Source organism: Oncorhynchus keta, chromosome 15, assembly GCF_023373465.1.
Source record: "Oncorhynchus keta strain PuntledgeMale-10-30-2019 chromosome 15, Oket_V2, whole genome shotgun sequence".
Lineage (NCBI taxonomy): Eukaryota > Metazoa > Chordata > Actinopteri > Salmoniformes > Salmonidae > Oncorhynchus > Oncorhynchus keta.
Genome location: NC_068435.1, coordinates 34,126,194 through 34,147,949, shown reverse-complemented (window position 1 = coordinate 34,147,949; position 21,756 = coordinate 34,126,194). Strand labels below are relative to the sequence as shown.

General features: G+C 41.0%; 1 protein-coding gene across 1 annotated transcript in view; it reads left to right on the top strand.

Annotated features, from left to right (window-relative positions):
• The window catches only part of pth1r (parathyroid hormone 1 receptor), an 88,347-nt gene that overhangs the window by 24,855 nt on the left and 41,736 nt on the right, over positions 1–21,756 (top strand). Inside the window, exon 2 of the mRNA XM_035788397.2 lies at positions 20,125–20,227. Within this exon, the coding sequence (XP_035644290.1) occupies positions 20,125–20,227 (103 nt within the window). The remainder of the gene's footprint in view (positions 1–20,124; positions 20,228–21,756) is intronic.

Below are 21,756 nucleotides of genomic sequence, written 5' to 3'. Positions count from 1 at the left end.
TATAAACAGATACTGGGATGGTTAACTCTGGAAATTCCTCTGGTCTTTACTGATCTTAGGTAAATCAACTTTTAGTCTCTTGCATCTTATTTGTCGAACATTCTTCAAAATGTTCTCTCATTTGATGTTCTGGTGCCTCTAGGGCAAATTCAGAAAGCTGATTGAGGACCGTGTTACTGACGAACGTGTTTGTTTCTTATGACTGTTTTTCTTTCTGCTTGCATTTTGTATATTTTGATGTGTATTTTGTGTAATTCAGGGCTCATCTGTAAAATAAACCTTGTTCTCAGTATGACTCCCTGATAAAGTAAAGGGGAAACATTTCCTAAAACAGACAACAGACTGAAGGAACATGCATAGCTGTCCTGCTGAGCTTTGCGCTCTTTCTCAATTTGAGCTTTCATTTAAGTAAACCCTTTTTTTGATTTGGCTCCTCAGTTTTAGTGGATGCAGCACAGCTCCTCTGCAAGCACTCCAGGCTCCGTTTGACCTTGTCATCAAGGTTCACTTGGAAAAGACCCTTCAACAAATCAAATCAGAGGGGAGGGATGTTTGGGGAACAAGAGACACCTCGGATAATTAAGCAGACGCCGATTATCCTCCAATATGCGATGCAGGCCGTCACAATTAGGGGCATTACACAAACGCCTGATCCTACTCTGCTCCTTTGCGGGAGGTTGGGCACTTATATGACTGCAAATTCCCAATTTTCCATGCAAGGGTCAGGGCGTCAAACCGTTTCAGGGAATTGATTGTGCCATGTACTTGGCCCATTCAGAGAAAGATATGGTGATGGTGAAGAAGTCTACAACATGTCTTGATTCATATGACAGTTTCATGTGAGGATTGTGGAGGATAAAGATAGATGGTGCGACTCATTCTAACACAGTCATTTTTCTCCATTATGGGCTTGGGCAATTTGGTATCGCTCTGTTGGGTTTTGTGGGTTATCTCTAATCAAATATTCCACACAGACCGTTAGTAATGTGTTTAGCACAAAATACATAATAGGGGGACAAAGTTGATTGCCAGCAAACTTTTGTATGTGCAAAAATCTTACTATATTATTTTAGTTTCGGGTGCCATTTTAGTACTAGCTCAGCTATGGTGGCACTGCCAATATATTAAAATGTTTCTATCCTGGATTCTACTTTTGGACGTGCAATCCATGTATTCTGAGAAGCATGAACAAAGATAACACATTCTGAGGAATGTTTGAATAAATATGAACTGAAAAAGCATGCTTGAATTAAATCAACCTTAATGTACTGTAGGTAGTTGTTCATTCATCTGGAATCTTCTCTGGAGCATAACCTAATGCTCTCAGGGGGAAAATAGCTTAACATTTTTAGAATGTCCTACAGTGTTCTTCCTCTGGTTAATCCTACCTGACCACACATGCTGTCTGAACCATCTTTTATAAACACGGACTGCCCAAAGAACGGACAAAGCAAACTTTTGGATCACTTTAACAACACTTTACTTAACACTGAGAGGTCAGAACATTATTACTTGTTCGAGGCATTTAAAAAGTCAGTTAAGAAAAAAATTGAATTTTCAATGACGCCTCAGGAACAGTGGGTTAACCACCTTGTTCAGGGGCAGAACACATTTTTACCTTGTCAGCTCAGGGATTTGATCTTGCAACCTTGCCGCCCCATTTAGAGGCCTTTATAATGTATAATTATGAGGCTTATAATAGTATATCTCTACGTAGAAAATTCTTTATAATTGTTGGCTTTAACAATTGAAAGTGTTACCAAGCTTTTAAAAACAGGCATCCTAGAAATGCGTAAAATCCCCACTAAAAACGACAAGCGTGAGTAATCACTATGATTCCGCTCAGTTGCCATGGCCGTTGGAGGCCTTTTCATATGGTTAAAGGGTTGACACTGGATGACATTTAGTCTTCTAAAAGGTGTTGCGGTGCTGCCTGAGACGCCTCTATTGTAGTATCTGGCACGACAACCCTCTATTGTAGTAACAATGCTGACAAACCTTTCAGAATACATTTCAGAGCGGTAGAGGTTAAGACCCAGATGCAGACAGCGTTGAATTAACAATGGTTTAATAATCCAACAGGGGCAGGCAATAGACAGGTAAAGGCAGGCAGGGGTCAGAAAGCCAGAGGTGGGGCAACGGTACCAGAAGGCAGGCAGGGTCAGGGGCAGGCTATAGACCGGTCAAGGCAGGCAGGGGTCAGAAAGCCAGAGGTGGGGCAACGGTACCAGATGGCAGGCGGGGTCAGGGAATGCAGAGGTCAATAATCCAGAGGTGGGGCAAAGGTACAGGTCGGCAGGCGGGCTCAGGGTCAGGACAGGCAAGGGTAAAAACCAGCAGGGCGAGGAAAAAGAGAGACAGGGAAAAGCAGGAGCTGAGAATTAAAATGCTGGTTTACTTGACAAACAAGACAAACTGGCAACAGACCAACAGGTATAAATACACAGGTATAAATACACAGGGCATAATGGGGAAGATGGGCAGCACCTGGAGGGGGATGGAGACAAGTGAAACAGATCAGGGTGTGACAGAGTAGAGAGAGGCTATACATGAGATGCCGAAGTGCGACAAACTACTGTACAGTATGTCCGTTTAAACAAAGCAGCAACCCTCTCATTCAATCCATTGGGTTGAAGACAAACCAATCACAACTAAGAGACTAACCTGGAATGATAATGGGATGTTAATGTGTTTTGCCCCACGTACAGTACAAAACCTATAGCAGCAGAATGTTGATTGGTCACATTGTGGACTTAGATTGGTGTTATGGGAAATGTGCTGGAATGAAAAAGAAAGTGAAAGACATTTGTCTCAAATTATGATTATGATAAAGCTGTAAATGTGAATGTTGAAAACAAGTCATGAAGAAACTTGAACCAGGTTGGGATATTTTAAAGTGGATTGTGGTGAACCTTTTGAGCTCCCCTGTCCTGGCACTAAACTTTCATTCACTGTCATCATTCATTTATGGTATTTTTTATTAGGTAAAAAAAACAGTACCTGTGGAAAGCTTTTAGACATTTCAGGAGTCTTCCTTCCCCTCTTGATGTGTTATTTGTCTTATTTTTTTTACGTAACTAACTTTAAAAAATGTATGAATCCATTAGAACACATTTGCAGTCCATCCATGGTAAATATTGTTGCGTCTGGCTTCCTGACTCACCTAGTCTTTTTTCACAATAAGGTTATGGCTATGTGCAAGCGATTCAATGAGTTTGGTCCACAATAGTCTCTTTCCCCTGTTATATACATTACATATGACTTATTACTCATTCCGTTTAAAATAAGTAGCACATTACATTGCAATATTATTTTGCATCGAAAGCAACATGTTATATTAATTTGTATTAAAAAGGGGGGTCTCACTGTTTGTCTGACTGTCGTAGGGAGAAAGGCGAGCCACTCGTGCTCTACCAAAGATAGGCTACTTACTAACTCAGGTTTGATCACTAGTTTCTGGGCTGCTTAATTAGCCATATACACTGACTATACCAAACATTAGGAATGCCATCCTAATATTGAGTTGCACCCCACCCCTTTAACCCTCAGAACAGCCACAATTCGTCAGGGTGTTGCAGTTCTTGACACAAAACGGTATGCCTGGCACCCACCACCATACCCCATTCAAAGGCACTTAAATATTTTGACTTGGCCGTTCACCCTCTGAATGGCACACGTATACAATCCATGTCTCAAGACTAAAGAAAAATCTTTCTTTAACCTGTCTCCTCTACACGAATTGAAGTGGATTTAACCCATAACATTCTAAGCTCAGTCTATGCCGGGGTTGGTGGGGGTTCTACTAGGTTATATGGAATTGTTTTTAGAAGGTCACCGCCTTTCCAACAAGTCAGTCTGTAAAATTTCTGCCCTGCTAGAGCTGCCCAAGTCAAGTGTAAGTGCTGTTATTGTGAAGTGGAAATGTCTAGGAGCAACAACGGCTCAGCCGTGAAGTGGTAGGTCACACAAGCTCACAGAACGGGACCGCTGAAATGCATAGCGTGTAAAAATCGTTAGTTCCAAACTGCCTTTGGAAGTAATGTCAGCACAAGAAATGTTCGTCGGGAGCTTCATGAAATGGGTTTCTATGGCAGAGCAGCCGCAATCAAACCTACGATCACCATGTGCAATGTCGAGTGTCTGCCTGAGTGGTGTAAAGCGCACCGCCATTGGACTCTGGAGCAATGGAAACGTGTTCTCGAGAGTGATGAGTCACGCTTCACCATCTGGCAGTCCGACGGACGAATCTGGGTTTGGCGGATGCCAGGAGAACGCTAGTTGCCCGAATGCATAGTGCCAACTAAAGTTTGGTGGAGGAGGAATAATGTTCTGGGGCTGTTTTGAATGGTTCAAGCTAGGCCTCTTAGTTCCAGTGAAGGGAAATCTTAATGCTACAGAATGCAATGACATTCTAGACGACTCTGTGTTCCAGCTTTGTGGCAACAGTTTGGGGAAGGCCCTTTCCTGTTTCACCATGACAATGCCCCGTGCACAAAGCAAGGTCCATACAGTAATGGTTTGTTGAGATCAGTGTGGAAGAACTTGACTGGCCTGCACAGAGACCTCAACCCCATCGAACACTTTTGTGATGAATTGTAACGCTGACTGCGAGCCAGGCCTAATCGCCCAACATCAGTGACTGACCTCTAATGCTCTTGTGGCTGAATGGTAGCAAGTCCCCGCAGCAATGTTCCAACATCTAGTTGAAAGCCTTCCCAGAATAGTGGAGGCTGTTATAGCAGCAGAGGGAGGACCAACTCCATATTGATGCCCATGATTTTGAAATGAGTTGTTCGACCAGCAGGTGTCCACATATGTTTTGCAATGTTGTGTAAATCTAAAAATGTTTTAATTGATGAGCCTTGCTGCTATTAGCCGTTACAAACGCATTGAATAATAGATTCACCACATGGAACAACAGTCCCCCCAAAAAATGAAAATGGAAGTTTGTTCTGAAGTGTCTGTTCTATATATGAGAGATATATAAGAAAGATTTTTACATGTGTTTAACCCATTCCTTTTTTCAACTGGTAAGGTGGGATGTGTCTTGTGAGGCCTGTGTGCATTATAGTTTAGTTTTTTAAGCAAAACTATTCGGACGCTGCAAACGATTATGTGAGAAGACCGATTTTTTTTTTTTTTTTTTTCCAGGCTGTCTCATGGTCTGACAAACACCGCTCTAGCTCTGTCACCTTTTCACTGCAGATGCGACATCGGCTGATGTGGTGGATTGTGATGCATCCAATGCCAGAAAACGGATATCTCTATCTTAAATTTACCGATTTCTTTGAAATTAGATTCCACGCGGATATCGACTATTTCTTTACAAGTGACATCAATAAGGGATCATCTTTCACCTGGTCAGTCTGTCATGGAAAGAGCAGGTGTTCTTTATATTTTGTATACTCAGTGTGTATACTGTAAGCTAAACATCTGTACAGATTTCCCATCTTTTCATTCAAAGTCTTCTCTCAAACCCTTAGTTCTGGTTATAGACCGCAGATACACGGACCCATTAAGATGTGTATATACTGTACGTGCCACTAGACGGGAAATTATCTCTATGGGCTTTGCTGTCAGAAGCGATCAATGGCAAAGATCAGAGGTGCGCCCTCTATATGTTTCCATGGACTGCAGCTACAGTACCATGACATTTCCCCAAACAGCCTTCCTCCACTCGCTCAAAAACTAAATGAGGACGCAAGTCGAGATCGGCTAATGGAAACACGCGCCCGGTAGTGATACGGTTCTGAAAGTAACGCACACGTTGTTTGAGAACGTAATGTTACCCAATTTGGAGAAAGTCGCACATTACTTTACTCAACTACTCATAAAAGTGATCAGATTACGTAACGCGTTACCCCAAGACTAGAAATGACACAACGGTGAACGATACAGTAGGCTCTACGATGTACATCATATACATCTGTGAAACGTTCCACTAAGTTGCTCTTATACTTATGTATTAACACTATACTTATTTCAGAATCAACATTACATTTGCTTAATTGCATAGTAATGGAGTCTAGCATTTTTAAAATGTATTTCATTTTTATGTGTCTTTCACACAGTGTTCATGATTTTTAAATAATGAATATTTGCATGGAATAGAAAACACACTAACCTGTATGAACAATGTAATTTGAAGGTTGCCTTATGAGTTGACGGGTTACTGTGTCTAATTTATATCAGAAGTTACACTCAGCTGTATGATCTGAAAATATATATATATATTTTATTCTATTCTACTGTATTTTGGTCTATGCCGCTCTGACATTGCTCATCCAAATATGTATATATTCTTAATTCCATTTCTCTACTTAGAATTGTATTGCCGTGAAATTGTTAGATATTACTTGTTAGATATTTGTGCACTGTTGGAGCTAAAAACACAAGCATTTCGCTACACCCGCAATAACATCTGCTGAACACGTGTATGTGACCAATACGATTTGATTTGATTAAAGTGTCACAGTATCAAGAGTAAAACGTTCTGTTGCAGTATCTCAAAATAGAAACCTCTTAGGAGAATTTAAAAAATACATATTTAATCCATAATCTAGATAATCTGGCATGTGTATGTCAAAAAAACCACTTCCCTTAACAACATACTGTGCATATACTGCATTCCCTAGAGGCATGTAAATATAACCTATTATCATGCTGGCCACCTCCACCCTCCATCCATCCCTTCCCATGTTAGTCATATCTGAAACGTCCATTAGGATATAATGAAATGTCTGGTTTCTTTAAGTGTTATATAACCATTAGTAGTTTATAAGCTTTTGATAAATGAAAATGCTGTCATCCTGGCTGGTATTGCTTTAGTGACAGCGAGACAGAGAACTCATACACACTCTGTATTAAAGGCAAAGCACTTATATAACTTTAAAATAATACAGTGGGGCAAAAAAAGTAGTCAGCCACCAATTGTGCAAGTTCTCACACTTAAAAAGATGAGAGATGCCTGTAATTTTCATCATAGGTACACTTCAAATATGACAGACAAAATGAGGAAAAGAAATCCAGAAAATCACATTGTAGGATTTATTTATTTGCAAATTATGGTGGAAAATAAACTTTTGTTCTTGACCAAATACTTATCTCAATAATTTTTCATATACCCTTTGTTGGCAATAACAGAGGTCAAACGTTTTCTGTAAATCTTCACAAGGTTTTCACACACTGTTGCTGGTATTTTGGCCCATTCCTCCATGCAGATCTCCTCTAGAGCAGTGATGTTTTGGGTCTGTTGCTGGGCAACACGGACTTTCAACTCCCTCCAAAGATTTTCTATGGGATTGAGATCTGGAGACTGGCTAGGCCACTCCAGGACCTTGAAATGCTTCTTACGAAGCCACTCCTTCGTTGCCCAGGCGGTGTGTTTGGGATCATTGTCATGCTGAAAGACCCAGCCACGTTTCATCTTCAATGCCTTTGCTGATGGAAGGAGGTTTTCACTCAAAATCTCACGATACATGGCCCCATTCATTCTTTCCTTTACACGGATCAGTCGACCTGGTCCCTTTGCAGAAAAACAGCCTAAAGCATGATGTTTCCACCCCCATGTTTCACAGTAGGTATGGTGTTCTTTGGATGCAACTCAGCATTCTTTGTCCCCCAAACACGACGAGTTGAGTTTTTACCAAAAAGTTATATTTTGGTTTCATCTGACCATATGACATTCTCACAATCTTCTTCTGCATCATCCAAATGCTCTCTAGCAAACTTCAGACGGGCCTAGACATGTACTGGCTGGTTCTGGGATTTTTGCTCACCGTTCTTGTGATCATTTTGACTCCACAGGGTGAGATCTTGCGTGGAGCCCCAGATCGAGGGAGATTATCAGTGGTCTTGTATGTCTTCCATTTCCTAATAATTGCTCCCACAGTTGATTTATTCAAACCAAGCTGCTTACCTATTGCAGATTCAGTCTTCCCAGCCTGGTGCAGGTCTACAATTTTGTTTCTGGTGTCCTTTGACAGCTCTTTGGTCTTGGTCATAGTGGAGTTTGGAGTGTGACTGTTTGAGGTTGTGGACAGGTGTCTTTTATACTGATAACAAGTGGAGGACAGAGGAGCCTCTTAAAGAAGAAGTTACAGGTCTGTGAGAGCCAGAAATCGTGCTTGTTTGTAGGTGACCAAATGCTTATTTTCCACCATAATTTGCAAATAAATTCATTTAAAATCCTACAATGTGATTTTCTGGATTTTTTTCTCTCATTTTGTCTGTCATAGTTGAAGTGTACCTATGATGATAAATTACAGGCCTCTCTCATCTTTTTAAGTGGGAGAACATGCACAATTGGTGGCTGACTAAATACTTTTTTGCCCCACTGTAAGTGCTCAATTTCCAATTAGAGACAACACACAGACAGACCTCTTCTGGTCCCATGGTCCCATGCTATGTAAGGCTCTGCTGCAGCACACACAATGTTTCCATCAGGGACAAAAGTGCTGTTCTTCAGGCATATCTGGCCAGGCCAGGGTATAATTAGGAGCTGAATGCTGCTTTAAGTCAGAATGTGGTTTGCAAAGCATTTCCAAAGGACAACCAGTTTTGTGGTCTGTGGTTTTTATCATCAAATGCAAATTGCACAGTTGAAGAGGAGTGGCACTGACTCATATAGTTTATAATATCCAGGAACTCACGTACGCTAAAACATTCATGCGGTGCAATATGTAAAAAGTAACATATTCATATTTTTTTCCCAGATAGTGGACAGGCCATTAAAAACAAGATTCAGCGGAGCTATAATTTACAAGATCCCTCTTTTTTTTCTCTTTTTTTTAAGTGTGGAGGGAAAGTCAAAAAAGCCCTTGGGATCGCATTTTGAAAATAAGCCAACAACAAGGAAGGAAATGTTAGGCTCTGGTGTAAAGAAGGGCAAATGACCAAAACAAGTACAAAAAACAAACATATACCTGTATTCCCATAATTCAGGCGCTTTACGGGTGCAACAGGGTAAATATTATCTGTATATTATTTATCATCTATGTGACGAAGTGTGATCTGGAGCGGAAAGTCTCACTTTACGTTAAACCAAGAATCCCATCCTCAGTTATTTACTAACCAACAGAAGGAGGATTATTACTAGACTTACTTAAGCATTCAGGAAATTGATCTGAAGCACGTTTTCAATCAAAACGCCTACTGATCAGGAGTTTGGTGTTGACAGGCAAATCACAGAAACTGGAGTTGGACGTCTGAAAGTGGACATAGGACTTTTGTGTCAATAATATACAGTGTTTTCCTTTTTCTCCCCCAGCATTAAAAATGATTTAATGGTTTGGTGGCTGGACTTATCCCGAAATGACCTACGTTTTTGAAAATCCATCAAGTGCAATTTGCCATGAAATGAAAAGCAACGGTGAGATATAAAAAAAGTTCCCTTGTGTATGTTGGGTTGTCGGTTATTCACACCAATAGCTGAGCAGAAAGCACAATGGATACTCGAAATCTTCAGAATGAGGAAGCTGCTATTAACCTTTTATTCTTAACAATTTTAGGTTTAGGGGAGCAGATTTACCTTCACAAGAATACAAGCATTGTTCTTACAAGCAATACATGCATTTAACACTAATATAAAGTGTTCCTATAGTCAATGTATGTTATATTTCCTTACATTTATATTTCCGACTATAATGGCCTAGCTGTGTGTATTGAATGATACTTTGTCTGTTTTCACATTTGAACACCTCAACCCCACAAATGGCCCAAAATACACATCATAATCTTTTGAAACACAGCTTGTGGCATATTTTTCTGCAGTAGGCTATTGTATCTCACTTTCAACTTTCTTAATCTTAACCATCCCAGGTTAATGTAATAAATGCATGTCCTTCCACATACATGCAGTTGAAGTCGGAAGTTTACATACACTTAGTTTGTTCATTTAAAACTCGTTTTTCAAATAGCCTCCAATACCCTACTCAACAAATTGGATGCAGTCTATCACAGTGCCATCCGTTTTGTCGCCAAAGCCCCATATACTACCCACCATTGCGACCTGTACGCTCTCGTTGGCTGGCCCTCACTTCATACTCGTCGCCAAACCCACTGGCTCCATGTCATCTACAAGACCCTGCTAGGTAAAGTCCCCCCCTTATCTCAGCTCGCTGGTCACCAGAGCATCACCCAACTGTAGCACGCACTCCAGCAGGTATATCTCTCTGGTCACCCCCAAAACCAATTCTTTCTTTGGCCACCTCTCCTTCCAGTTCTCTGCTGCCAATGACTGGAACAAACTACAAAAATCTCTGAAACTGGAAACACTTATCTCCCTCACTAGCTTTAAGCACCAGCTGTCAGAGCAGCTCACAGATTACTGCACCTGTACATAGCACACCTATAATTTAGCCCAAACAACTACCTCTTTCCCTACTGTATTTATTTTATTTTTATTTAGTTATTTATATATTTTACTCCTTTACCCCATTATTTTTATTTCTACTTTGCACATTCTTCCACTGCAAATCTACTATTCCAGTGTTTTACTTGCTATATTGTATTTACTTTGCCACCATGGCCTTTTTTTGCCTTTACCTCCCTTATCTCACCTCATTTGCTCACATTGTATATAGACTTGTTTATACTGTATTATTGACTATATGTTTGTTTTACTCCATGTGTAACTCTGTGTTGTTATATGTGTCGAACTGCTTTGCTTTAGCTTGGCCAGGTCGCAATTGTGAATGAGAACTTGTTCTCAACTTGCCTACCTGGTTAAATAAAGGCTAAATAAAATAAATAAACCACTCCACAAATGTATTGTTAACAAACTATAGTTTTGGCAAGTCGGTTGGAACGTCTACTTTGTGCATGACACAAGTCATTTTACCAACAATTGTTTACAGACAGATTATTTCACTTATAATTCACTGTATCACAATTCCAGTAGGTCAGAAGTTTATATACACTAAATTGACTGTGCCTTTAAACAGCTTGGAAAATTCCAGAAAATTATGTCATGGCTTCTGATAGGCTAATTGACATCTGAGTCAATTGGAGGTGTACCTGTGGATGTATTTCAAGGCCTACCTTTAAACTCAGTGCCTCTTTGCTTGACATCATGGGAAAATCAAAAGAAATCAGCCAAGACGTCAACAAAAAATGTGTAGACCTCCACAAGTCTGGTTCATCCTTGAGAGCAATTTCCAAACACCTGAAGGTACCACGTTGATCTGTACAAACAATAGTACGCAAGTATATGCGACCGCGCAGCTATCATACCACTCAGGAAAGAGACGCGTTCTGTCCTAGAGAATGACCATTGTTATGTTTGGAGGAAAAGCGGGAGGCTTGCAAGCCAAAGAACACCATCCCAACTGTGAAGCATGGGGGTAGCAGCATCATGTTGTGGGTGTGCTTTGCTGCAGGAGGGACTGGTGAACTAAACAAAATAGATGGTGTCATGAGGATGGAAAATGATGTGGATATCTTGAAGCAACATCTCAAGACATCAGTCAGGAAGTTAAAGCTTGGTTGCAAATGGGTCTTCCAAATGGACAATGACACTAAGCATACTTCCAAAGTTGTGGCAAAATTGCTTAAGCACAACAAAGTCAAGATATTGGAGTGACCATCACAAAGCCCTGACCTCAATCCCATAGAACATTTCTGGGCAGAACTAAAAAAGTGTGTGCGAGCAAGGAGGCCTACAAACCTGACTCAGTTACACCAGCGCTGTCAGGAGGAATGGGCCAAAATCCCCCCAACTTAATGTGGGAAGCTTGTGGAAGGCTACCCGAAAAGTTTGACCCAAGTTAAACAATTTCAAGGCAATGCTACCAAATACTAATTGAGTACATTCCCACTGGGAATGTGATAAACAATAAAAGCTGAAATAAATCCTTCGCTCTACTATTATTCTGACATTTCACATTCTTAAAATAAAGTGGTGATCCTAACTGACTTAAGACAGGGATTTTCTACTAGAATTAAGTGTCGGGAATTGTGAAAACTGAGTTTAAATCCATTTGACTAAGGTGTATGTAAACTTCAGACTTCAACTGTAAGTGTTCAGAATTTCCTGCTTTTTTATTTGTGGAAAACATGATTTCAGTAACGACTTGTCTGTTGTTTTTATGTATATAATTGATACATGTTTATTTAATCATCTTGGAACACACAGGCATTGTTGTTCAGTTTTTGGATGGGAAAACTTCCACTTTCAGCATTTTAGTCATAAATATACAGAGGGAACGATTTCAGAAAATGCTTTCTGCAATTGTAGAAGACTGCATGTCTATAATCAAGACTATTGGTAATGTAGTGGGCTCAGCTCATTCTTTTTGCAATCTTTTCATCACTCAGACCCCTTGACTTTTTCGCCATTTTGTTACGTTAGACTTATTCTGAAAAGGATTAAATGAATGACCAAAGCAAAAACAGGAAATATCACATTTACATAAATATTCAGACCCTTTACTCTGTACTTTGTTGAATCACCTTTGGCAGAAATTTCAGCCTGGAGTCTTCTTGGGTATGATGCTACATGCTTGGCACACCTGTATTCTTCCCTGCAGATCCTCTCAAGCTCTGTCAGGTTGCATGGGGAATCTCACTGCACAGTTATTTTTAGGTCTCTCCAGAGATGTTTGATCAGGTTCAAGTCCGGGCTCTGGCTGGGCCACTCAAGGACATTCAGGGACTTGTACCGACGCCACTCCTGCGTTGTCTTGGCTGTGTGCTTAGGGTCATTGTCATGTTGGAAGGTGAACCTTAACGCCAATCTGAATTCCTGAGCGCTCTGGAGCCAGTTTTCATCAAGGATCTCTCTGTACATTGCTCAGTTCATCTTTCTCTCAAACCTGACTAGTCTCCCAGTCCCTGCAGCTGTAAAACATCCCTGCAGCATGATATTGCCACCACCATGTTTCCCCTTAGGGATGGTGCCAGGTTTCCTTCAGACATGATGCTTGGCATTCTGGCCAATGAGTTCAATCTTGGTTTCATCAGACCAGAGAATCTTGTTTCTCATGGTCTGAGAGTCCTTTAAGGTGCCTTTTGGCAAACTCCAAGCGGGCTGTCATGTGCCTTTTACTGAGGAATGGCTTCTGTCTGTCCACTCTACCATAAAGGCCTGATTGGTGGAGTGCTGCAGAGATGGTTGTCCTTCTGGAAGGTTCTCTCATCTCCACAGAGGAACTCTGGAGCTCTGTCAGAGTCATCATCGGGTTTTTGGTCACCTCCCTGACCAAGGCCCTTCTCCCCCGATTGCTCAATTTGGAATGGCAGCCAGCTCCAGAAAGAGACTTGGTGGTTCCAAACTTCTTCCATTTAAGAATGATGGAGGCCATTTTGTTCTTGGGGACCTTCAATGCTGCAGACATTTCTTTAGTACCCTTCCCCAAATCTGTGCCTCGACACAATCCTGTCTCGGAGCTCTACAGACAATTACTTCAACCTCATGGCTTGGTTTTTGCTCTGATATGCACTAACTGTGGGACCTTATATAGACAGGTGTGTGCCTTTCCAAATCATGTCCATTCAATTGAATTTACCACAGTTGGACTCCAAGTTGTAGAAACATCTCAACAAGATGCACCTGAGCTCAATTTTGAGTCTCATAGCAAGAGGTCTGAATACTTGTATGTAAATTTGATATTTCCATTTTTAATTTTTAATACATTTGCAAAAAAATTCTAAACTGTTTTTGCTGTGTCATTATTGGGTATTGTGTGTAGATTGAGGGGTGGGGGGTGGGACTATTTAATACATTTTAGAACAGGGCTGTAGCGTAACAAATTGTGGAAAAAGTAAAGGGGTCTGAATACTTTCCGAATACACTGTATATGTGCATTTGCAACAAAAAAAAACAATATTTTCTGCAGTATTTCAACAGAAACCAAATCAATTCTCTAGTGTTACTCAAACAGAATTGACGACAACTTTGAGTGAGCAGTAAATGGATGCAGTTTTATTTAGTCTATATACTTAATAAAGCAAGAGTGGATCTAATTGTACTGTATATTCATCAACAGGCAATAGCCATAGTGGTACGACATTGATTGTTTCAATGGTCTTGTCCCTTCAGTCTATATGAAGCAAACTCAAAATTGGTCTGCACAGTTCCTTGAAAATAGATTTTATTTAATTCATTTTCTTGAGTCTGTTCATTCAAGTAGTGTTTGTATTTAGAGGACCAATGATGAAAACTAATTTATATGGTGTGTACTTTCCTCATTTTCTTTTTGGCACACTGTCAAAAATATTTAACAAAAAGAATACTGTATTTTTTTATATTAAATTCAAATAAATAAGAATGTGCAAAGCTTCTCCCTGTAAGACTTATGTTTGTTTTGGTGGTTTGGAGCCTGGCCAGTGGAGAAGGAACAGTTTTTGAAAACTATCGTAAGGCACAGGCTTATTACCCAAGATACTCCTCTAAAGGATGGCTCTAATCTGAATTGATATGTCATGATAGCTTGACATTATAAAGCGGGATTATTTCTTCTTTACCAAGTCGGCTGCGCTGTCTTGTAAAATATTGTCTGGAGTCTGCGGGCAATTCCATTATACCTGGTGGGGCCTCTCATTCTCTTTGACCTATTTCTGTCTTAACACACAGCCCCAAATGTAACCCCAATTACTCTTCCATGCAACAGGGTCACCAAACTAAGCCATACCAGAAAGGTCAAGGTTTACAGTAGAATATAGCTTTATTTATCCATTATATAGAGACAACATTTTAAAGGTGACAAATCCCAGTCAATTCCTGGCTTGAAGGTATTTATCAAACTGTCATTTATAGTTCAGGGGCAGACTTAGATTTAAAATATATATATAGATTAAAAAAGCTGTTTTCTTCCAGGAAGCCTTAAAAACACATTGCATGAAACTAAGGTTAAACACTGCCCTCTCTCTTACCTGCAGAATCAAATTGCAAAGTAAAAATGGTCTATACAGTTATGTTTAGACAACTTCCTCAGATGGCTACTTAATGTCAAACTTTAATTATTTTCTGAATATGCCATCTTTAGATTTGGAACGAAGATGATGAAGACACCAGTCTTTTCAAGGGCTGACGTCAGCAAGCTCAGTTTAGTTGTTTTTCTGGCCTGTCACTGGCATTACCCTTGCATAAAGCAACATAAGTCAGCAGTGAATTAGATGTGAAAAAGATCTTCGCTTCTTTGGAATAGACCTGTGGAATATTCTATATTGGCATAGCCAGTACAGTAAACAGGTTGTATCTATCCTTGTCGCTGTGTGGTGAAATGTTGTTCCATCTGTGGTTGTTTACCGTCTTAGGCCATAAATGTCTTCTTTCCTCTATAACCCCATTCAGCTCTCAAAATGGACATCCTTATTTCAAGCATTAAACTAGTGAAAATATTGATGGATCAAGCATTAGGGTTTCAAGTGTTGCAGTGCAGAGGGCCTGGTATTTGTCATGTAATATTATATCCCCTGAATCACATGGCTTCAGAGACAAAACTCACATCTTATTTCCCTAATGATTTAAGGTAGATTGAAGTCACAATATGTTGCTTAGATATACAGACAACCGGAGTAGGCATTATAGACTGTACTCTGATACCTATTATTCATTTAAAAAAAACTAAGACTCAAGTTCACTTTCTCCTGGGAGTAGGCCTTCATTAAGTCAAATGTCTCCTTTGGGTTAACTTGGTGGCACATTGGAGCATGCCAGCTTTTATGGGGTATATATCCATATCTGAAGGTCCCTACGCTGACATACAGTACCACATGCTGAGATTCTGACACTGGCTGAGGAATGAGGGTTTTATCACTTTCATCACTTCTTTAGTCACAGTAGTTAGGTTTCCATCCAATTGGCAACAGATTCTGATGCCACATTATTTGTCGACATTTATAAAATTGTATGACTCGCATAAAAACATGTTTAGTACTCGCATACGATTGTATGGCTCGTATGACTAGCATAACGAATGTGGGAGGAAATGTGTTTAGAGAGACATTTTGGTCTAGATTCTAGGGTCAACCTTTTTTTTAAAAACCTTTTGACATTATTACAACACTTTGGCTCAGTTAGACTGTTCTTCCTGCACTTACAGTAAAAATATATACATTGATAAGAAATGTAGTTGTGTGTGTTATGTGCCACTCGTTTAAATTCTACGGGATTTTCAACCATACGTTTTCAAACAGTTGGAAAGATGCCTGCTGGGAAGAGGGCATATGAAATGTAATGTCACGAATGCCAAAGATGACACTTATCAAAATCAATAGAACAATATGTGTTGCCGATGCGTTCCGATCCCAGCACTCAGCGTTCTGCTTAATCCACCTATTAAATCTAATTATTCATCACACACACATTTTACAGCAGGTGTAAAAGGTGCCGTGAAATGCTTATGCGCTAGCTCCCTCAACAATGTAGTACATTGATCAATATCAATAGCCACATTTCCATGCACAGTTTTTCTGCGAGTAAAGTCATACCGTATAAAACATGTAGTTTTTTTACGACAGGTGTGATGGAAACAGGAAGGTTTGGTACAATTGTATAATTGCCGATGGTGGGATCTTTTTGTGTCTAAAATTAATTGTGAAAAATGGCGGCGGAAACGCATTTATGCGCAAATAGAGATATAATCACCATCATATCAAAGTAAACTTGGAGTAACACGATATGGTGTGTGGGCCTCCCAGTACGACTCTGGAAACTATGCAGTTTATTAGGCGACAGATTATATAAGTTATGATGAACTTCACAGGGTGGTGAGAGTGCACTGTGATCTTGATGGCCCTTTCTAAAAAAGATATCGACATGATGATCGATGCTTGACAGCCATTTGACAAATAAAAATGTTCTCGCTATTATCCATCATAATCTCATCATGTATACTATACCCGCACAGTCTACCAGCACTGTATCTGCGAGCTGTTAGCTAGAGAGCATGTGTCAAGACCATTACATTACATTACATTTAAGTCATTTAGCAGACACTCTTATCCAGAGCGACTTACAAATTGGTGCATACACCTTATGACATCCAGTGGAACAGCCACTTTACAATAGTGCATCTAAATCTTTTTAGGGGGGGTGAGAAGGATTACTTACCCTATCCTAGGTATTCCTTGAAGAGGTGGGGTTTCAGGTGTCTCCGGAAGGTGGTGATTGACTCCGCTGTCCTGGCGTCGTGAGGAATTTGTTCCACCATTGGGGGGCCAGAGCAGCGAACAGTTTTGACTGGGCTGAGCGGGAACTGTACTTCCTCAGTGGTAGGGAGGCGAGCAGGCCAGAGGTGGATGAACGCAGTGCCCTTGTTTGGGTGTAGGGCCTGATCAGAGCCTGGAGGTACTGAGGTGCCGTTCCCCTCACAGCTCCGTAGGCAAGCACCATGGTCTTGTAGCGGATGCGAGCTTCAACTGGAAGCCAGTGGAGAGAGCGGAGGAGCGGGGTGACGTGAGAGAACTTGGGAAGGTTGAACACCAGACGGGCTGCGGCGTTCTGGATGAGTTGTAGGGGTTTAATGGCACAGGCAGGGAGCCCAGCCAACAGCGAGTTGCAGTAATCAAGACGGGAGATGACAAGTGCCTGGATTAGGACCTGCGCCGCTTCCTGTGTGAGGCAGGGTGGTACTCTGCGGATGTTGTAGAGCATGAACCTACAGGAACGGGACACCGCCTTGATGTTAGTTGAGAACGACAGGGTGTTGTCCAGGATCACGCCAAGGTTCTTAGCGCTCTGGGAGGAGGACACAATGGAGTTGTCAACCGTGATGGCGAGATCATGGAACGGGCAGTCCTTCCCGGGAGGAAGAGGAGCTCCGTCTTGCTGAGGTTCAGCTTGAGGTGGTGATCCGTCATCCACACTGATATGTCTGCCAGACATGCAGAGATGCGATTCGCCACCTGGTCATCAGAGGGGGAAAGGAGAAGATTAATTGTGTGTCGTCTGCATAGCAATGATAGGAGAGACCATGTGAGGTTATGACAGAGCCAAGTGACTTGGTGTATAGCGAGAATAAGAGAGGGCCTAGAACAGAGCCCTGGGGACACCAGTGGTGAGAGCGCGTGGTGAGGAGACAGATTCTCGCCACGCCACCTGGTAGGAGCGACCTGTCAGGTAGGACGCAATCCAAGCGTGGGCCGCGCCGGAGATGCCCAACTCGGAGAGGGTGGAGAGGAGGATCTGATGGTTCACAGTATCGAAGGCAGCCGATAGGTCTAGAAGGATGAGAGCAGAGGAGAGAGAGTTAGCTTTAGCAGTGCGGAGCGCCTCCGTGATACAGAGAAGAGCAGTCTCAGTTGAATGACTAGTCTTGAAACCTGACTGATTTGGATCAAGAAGGTCATTCTGAGAGAGATAGCGGTAGAGCTGGCCAAGGACGGCACGCTCAAGAGTTTTGGAGAGAAAAGAGAGAAGGGATACTGGTCTGTAGTTGTTGACATCGGAGGGATCGAGTGTAGGTTTTTTTCAGAAGGGGTGCAACTCTCGCTCTCTTGAAGACGGAAGGGACGTAGCCAGCGGTCAGGGATGAGTTGATGAGCGAGGTGAGGTAAGGGAGAAGGTCTCGGAAATGGTCTGGAGAAGAGAGGAGGGGATAGGGTCAAGCGGGCAGGTTGTTGGGCGGCCGGCCGTCACAAGACGCGAGATTTCATCTGGAGAGAGAGGGGAGAAAGAGGTCAGAGCATAGGGTAGGGCAGTGTGAGCAGAACCAGCGGTGTCGTTTGACTTAGCAAACGAGGATCGGATGTCGTCGACCTTCTTTTCAAAATGGTTGACGAAGTCATCTGCAGAGAGGGAGGAGGGGGGGGGGGAGTAGACCAGAGTAGGCACATTCACTGAACACAACCGTTTGTGTGACAATACTATCCGTGGAGTTGAAAATGCGATGGAAACATATTGAACTTGATTTTTGTTCGGTACATGAAAAATAACATTTTTCAATTACATTTCATCACACACTGATTGTTATTAGCAAAAAATCAATTTGGTGGAAACACACCACTGGTGGGAAAACGTGCATATTTTCTTTATCCGGATTCGAGAGTATTTGCATGAAAATCTGTCGCAAATTGAATGGAAACCTAGCTATTGATAAGAATAAAATAATCAAGTAAAAAATAAGTAATAGAGGTAGTATGATGTAATAATGGACTGTATTTACAAAATAATTATCTGATTTGACTGTATGTATATAGTGGGTAGTGAATTGTAGAATAAATAGTATACAGTATAATTGAAATGTGTTTGTGTGTAAGGGTTGGATGTATGGGTAGTCAGTGTAGTAATCTTTAAAGTGCAGACATTTCATTGAATGGGAAACCCCACCTGGGATATTATGGCTCTGTCTCCAGCACGGTTTGAAAGTTGAGCAAATGTTGTGAGGTGTAAGAGTCATATCTGATTAGTGCTTAAATGGTACACCAGCCACAGAGTGACTAAAATCACACGAGTACCAGCTGGGACTATAAACAAAGAGCGAAACTGATACTGTTTAGACAAGAAACAGAAACCGCAAGGTCTTTGATAACCCCTTGCCTTCATGGGCAGTTAAGACGGGAATAAAACATATGTAACTGACTATACGTTTACCTAAACCACCGTGACTCACATTTGGCCAAATGTCTCTTATTTGGTTTATCTTAATTGTACTGTGAAAAATGCTTTTTTTGTGCTTTAGGAAACTGTTAGACTGGGACAATGAGAGGGATTGGGTTTTGATAATCGGGTTGTATTGCATCTATGTACACATTACACATGCTTACAAGTCTACCTACTGCTGTTGGCTAGGCTTGTTGTTTGTTTACTGTGTGTGTGTGTGTGTGTGTGTGTGTGTGTGTGTGTGTGTGTGTGTGTGTGTGTGTGTGTGTGTGTGTGTGTGTGTGTGTGTGTGTGTGTGTGTGTGTGTGTGTGTGTGTGTGTGTGTGTGTGTGTGTGTGAGTGTACACAACCTCCCGCTCTGCTATCTGATGTTTGTTACAAACTGTTTGGGTCAACCTCGCATAAAATAATGCTGTCAACCTAGCATAACATGCTTATTGATATGGGAAATTAAATGTGGTTTCACAACAAAGCATTCCTGCTCTGCTATCTGATGTTTATTAAACTTTTCCATTGTGTTTATGGAAGAACGGTTGCTCCTCAATGTACTAACTCAGTGTCATTGTCCTTTTTTTATGCAGGTAGAGGCAGATGATGTGCTCACCAAAGAGGAACAGATCGGCCTGTTGTTCAAAGCCAAACGGAAGTGTGAGGTAGCCATCAGGAACAAACACAAGCCTGGTGGTGAGTTTTAAATGTACTTTACTTCTCAGATAAAAGTTCTTTAAACCTGATGTGTCAGCCTAACCCTTTTTTTATTGACATGAAAATGGTCCTGTCACGTTGATATTGGATAAATGACATACTGTATGTGGCTCTCTGCACAGTTAAATAAAATCTCTCTTGGTTCACTGCCTGCTCTGTTAACCAGGCACGAATGTAGTTATGTCACATTGACATCGGAGGGCATATCATAAGTATAAGCATGATTTTGTCTACTACTGTGTGTTGTCTCAGCAGAAAAATCACACACAGAGCAGAGGAAACAGTCGACTAAGAGGCTGAGATGTATAGATTATTGAGCGAGTCAGAACTCAAAACAGGCATTCTGTAGGAATAATGATTTGACTGACAGAACGTCGGAAAATGGAAGCTTATTTTTTAGAGCCTGTCACTATTTGAATCATATTAGTCAAATTAGTGTGAATGCTGATGGCATTGATCCAATCCCAGATTGTAGCTTTAATATGGAGCATTCATTCAGGACAATTACGTATAGTATCATGGCTGGACTATAGTTTGAAATTAAGAGTGGAACATTTTATTATATTTCTTCCTGTATGGTTAGGGTGGTCGGGGGATTTTTGAGAGAAGCTGATCCAGTCTGTATTTGTTTACTTGTGGTTGTGCGAATGACCGTCACTTTCAGGCAGACCCCAGATTTTCCGTGTCTGTGGTCAGTATATTTTTTTTCAGTTTGATTATTCTAAAGAGGTTTTTGATTCCATATCCAGACAGTCATATTATTTTCTCTTTAACCCTGGTTCATTGTGGTCTTGTGTTCTTTCTGTGTTGGAAACAGACACATTCTTTCTTGTAAATGATACAATACAAATACAAATTTGTATTGTACTGTAGAACTAAGAAATACAAATGGTTGATGGATTCCCAGTAGTTATATTATTTCTCACAATATTCCCCAAATGTGCACAGATTCTGCAAATGTTCACAGCTTTCAGGCTTAACTTGAAATAGAACTTAAAAGAACATCTTTTTTTTAAAGATCATCAATCATCATCAATCATCAAAAGACGTGTCGGTACGATATGGTTTCAGTGTTTAAAAGGGAAAGGGTAAAGCATGCCTGTGGTTCCTCAAAGTGTATTGATCAGAATGATCCCAGACACTAACACTAAGCAGAGCACTTGGAGCCACATTAGAGCTGTCTAAGATGAGCCTCCTTACCACCTCTGACCACCATCAGCCCTAATGCAGCTTGACATGTCTTGCGTGTCACTGTCGTATGAGGCGTTATTATTTTTTCCAGGTTGCTGGGGGGTACAATTCCAGGGTAGATTTCATCCTTCAACAGCTTCCTCCTTCGTCATTTGGGAGAGTATTTGACATTTTAAATGGAGTATGTGTTAAGTCGACCTAATATTTTATTACCATAGAGAATGCACATCTTACCTCCAGTTTTGGTCGGTTTCTTTTTAAATTAGTCCATTTGTGAAATGGACAGAAATGCAAATCACAAATTGAAATAATTGTCT